This window comes from Phoenix dactylifera, chromosome 8 (genome assembly GCF_051530095.1).
Source record: "Phoenix dactylifera cultivar Ajwa chromosome 8, Ajwa_hap1_PhDact_Kaust_v1.1, whole genome shotgun sequence".
Taxonomy (NCBI): Eukaryota; Viridiplantae; Streptophyta; class Magnoliopsida; order Arecales; family Arecaceae; genus Phoenix; species Phoenix dactylifera.
Window position 1 is genome coordinate 13,260,445 of NC_143197.1, and position 1,934 is coordinate 13,262,378.

Consider the following 1,934-nt stretch of genomic DNA (forward strand, 5'->3'; position numbering starts at 1 on the left):
CCTTCCACCAGAGAATATTCGATACAGATGATAGGTTTTCGCGTGCCTTTTCCGATTCGTAAGCTCACCGTCTGACGTGTGGGTACGTCACCCCAGCGCCACCTTGGTGCAAATGGAAGAAAAGTATATCCGCCAACGAGCCGTCTAGACGTGGGGCATTCGGTCTCCTAATTTAATCGACACTCGCGTGTTTCGAACCTGGACAACTTGAGTGGAATTATCGCCCTCCTTACCATCAAGCTACCACCTTGATGGCTGAACCATTCATATTACTTCTTAGTCTTTGTCATTAGATGAGATATACCACTTTAACGTAGCCGATACATAGCATTGGCTATGCCTTTACGGAATATATAATACATATTTATTTAGACTACCGTGTGGTACATTGATGCATGACCCCAAATATGCATCATTTTATTAAAAAGCACTTTGTCCAGTGAAATTAGTTGCCACGACTACTTGGGCGGTGCACGTAATAATCCACTCACCGCTTTCCTGATGAGGCAATAATCCAAATGCCCAAGGCGGCAATCGCACCGCCAGTCCCTAGTCTCACGGAATAACCCCTCCTCCTCCCCTATAAATGCGCGCCAAATTAGATCTCCCCCAGCGGAAAGAAAACGAACCGAATCCCGCAATTTCCCTTCCTCTTTCGCCCTCCAAAGAATCCGAGCCCTCATTTATCGAAAGAAGCAAGCATCCGATCCCTCCCCATCTCGTTCTCTCGCTTTCTTGATCCCCAGACCCCGCCCTCCTCCCCTTGTCCGTCTCCGATGGGCAGCATCCGCTCCCTCTTCCGACGCTGCCGCAGCGGCGGCCGCTCCAAGGCCTCCCCGGCCACCGCCTCCTCCCCCACCTCCCCCACCGCCGGCCCCGCCGGGGCCACGGACGAGCTGGAGTGGGTCTTCAAGAAGTTCGACTCCAACGGGGACGGCAGGATCTCGTCCCCGGAGCTGGCCGCGATATTCCAGAGCCTCGGCCACCCCGCCAGCGACGAGGAGCTGGAGCGCATGATGGGCGAGGCCGACACCGACGGTGACGGCTTCATCAGCTATGACGAGTTCGTCGACCTCAACGTCCGCACCGTCGACGACTCCACCGCCCTCGAGGATCTCCGTCACGCCTTCTCTGTCTTCGACCTCGATCGCAACGGCGCCATCTCCGCCGACGAGCTCGCCAGCGTCCTCCGCAGCATCGGGGAGGGCGCCTCCGTCGCCCAATGCAAACGGATGATTGACGGCGTCGACCGCGACGGCGACGGCGTCATCTCCTTCGAGGAGTTCAAGCTCATGATGGCCAACGGATCCGGCTTCCCCCTCGCCAACAAGATCGAGTGATTAGGGGGCTTGGATTCGGAATTCTTTTCCTCCTCGTCCCCTCTCTCTCTCTCTCTCTCTCTCTCTCTCTCTCTCTCTCTCTCTTCTCATCCCCGCGTTCTCGATCTCCTTTTTACTTTTCTCTTCTCCTTTTGGGGCTATTTTGGGGTTTCATTGATCCGGATTTGAAATTTCTTGATGTGGGTCTGGGGTTGGGGTGGTTATCATGACCGTCTGATCTTGATCCGGCTGTTGAGAAGAAAGAAAGCCGGATGCTGATTACTGATGTAATTAATTGTGCACAAATTGGCCATCTTCTCATTTTCTCTCTTAATACAATCTGGGATCGCTTTCAGCTAATTATGCCTACTTTTGTTTATAATTTCTTGAGATTAATTAATATTACTTCGATATGGATGCTGGTGTCATTGTTTTGATCAGTCTGGTCAAAGTATTCTGCCAATTATTGGGGCAGTCCCTTAATTAATTGTTTATTAAGGATTCATTGGTTCCAGTAATTATGTTAGGTTGTGTTATTATAATAATTCTTGGAGCATATTCAAAACAATATGCTGCAAGGATTATTTTCTCCTTTGTTTCTCTGTGTCATTTAAT

General features: G+C 50.9%; 1 protein-coding gene across 1 annotated transcript; it reads left to right on the forward strand.

Moving 5' to 3' along the window:
* The first annotated feature begins 477 nt into the window (after window positions 1-477).
* Window positions 478-1,679, forward strand: LOC103705626 (putative calcium-binding protein CML15). Its single transcript, XM_008789426.5, has one exon. The coding sequence runs from the start codon at window positions 777-779 to the stop codon at window positions 1,338-1,340; it is 564 nt and encodes a 187-aa protein (XP_008787648.3). The 5' UTR covers window positions 478-776; the 3' UTR covers window positions 1,341-1,679.
* The last annotated feature ends 255 nt before the right edge of the window (window positions 1,680-1,934 follow it).

Excerpts from the sequence above, each read along its gene's own strand:
- LOC103705626 (XM_008789426.5), top strand. The coding sequence starts at position 777 with ATGGGCAGCATCCGCTCCCTCTTCCGACGCTGCCGCAGCGGCGGCCGC.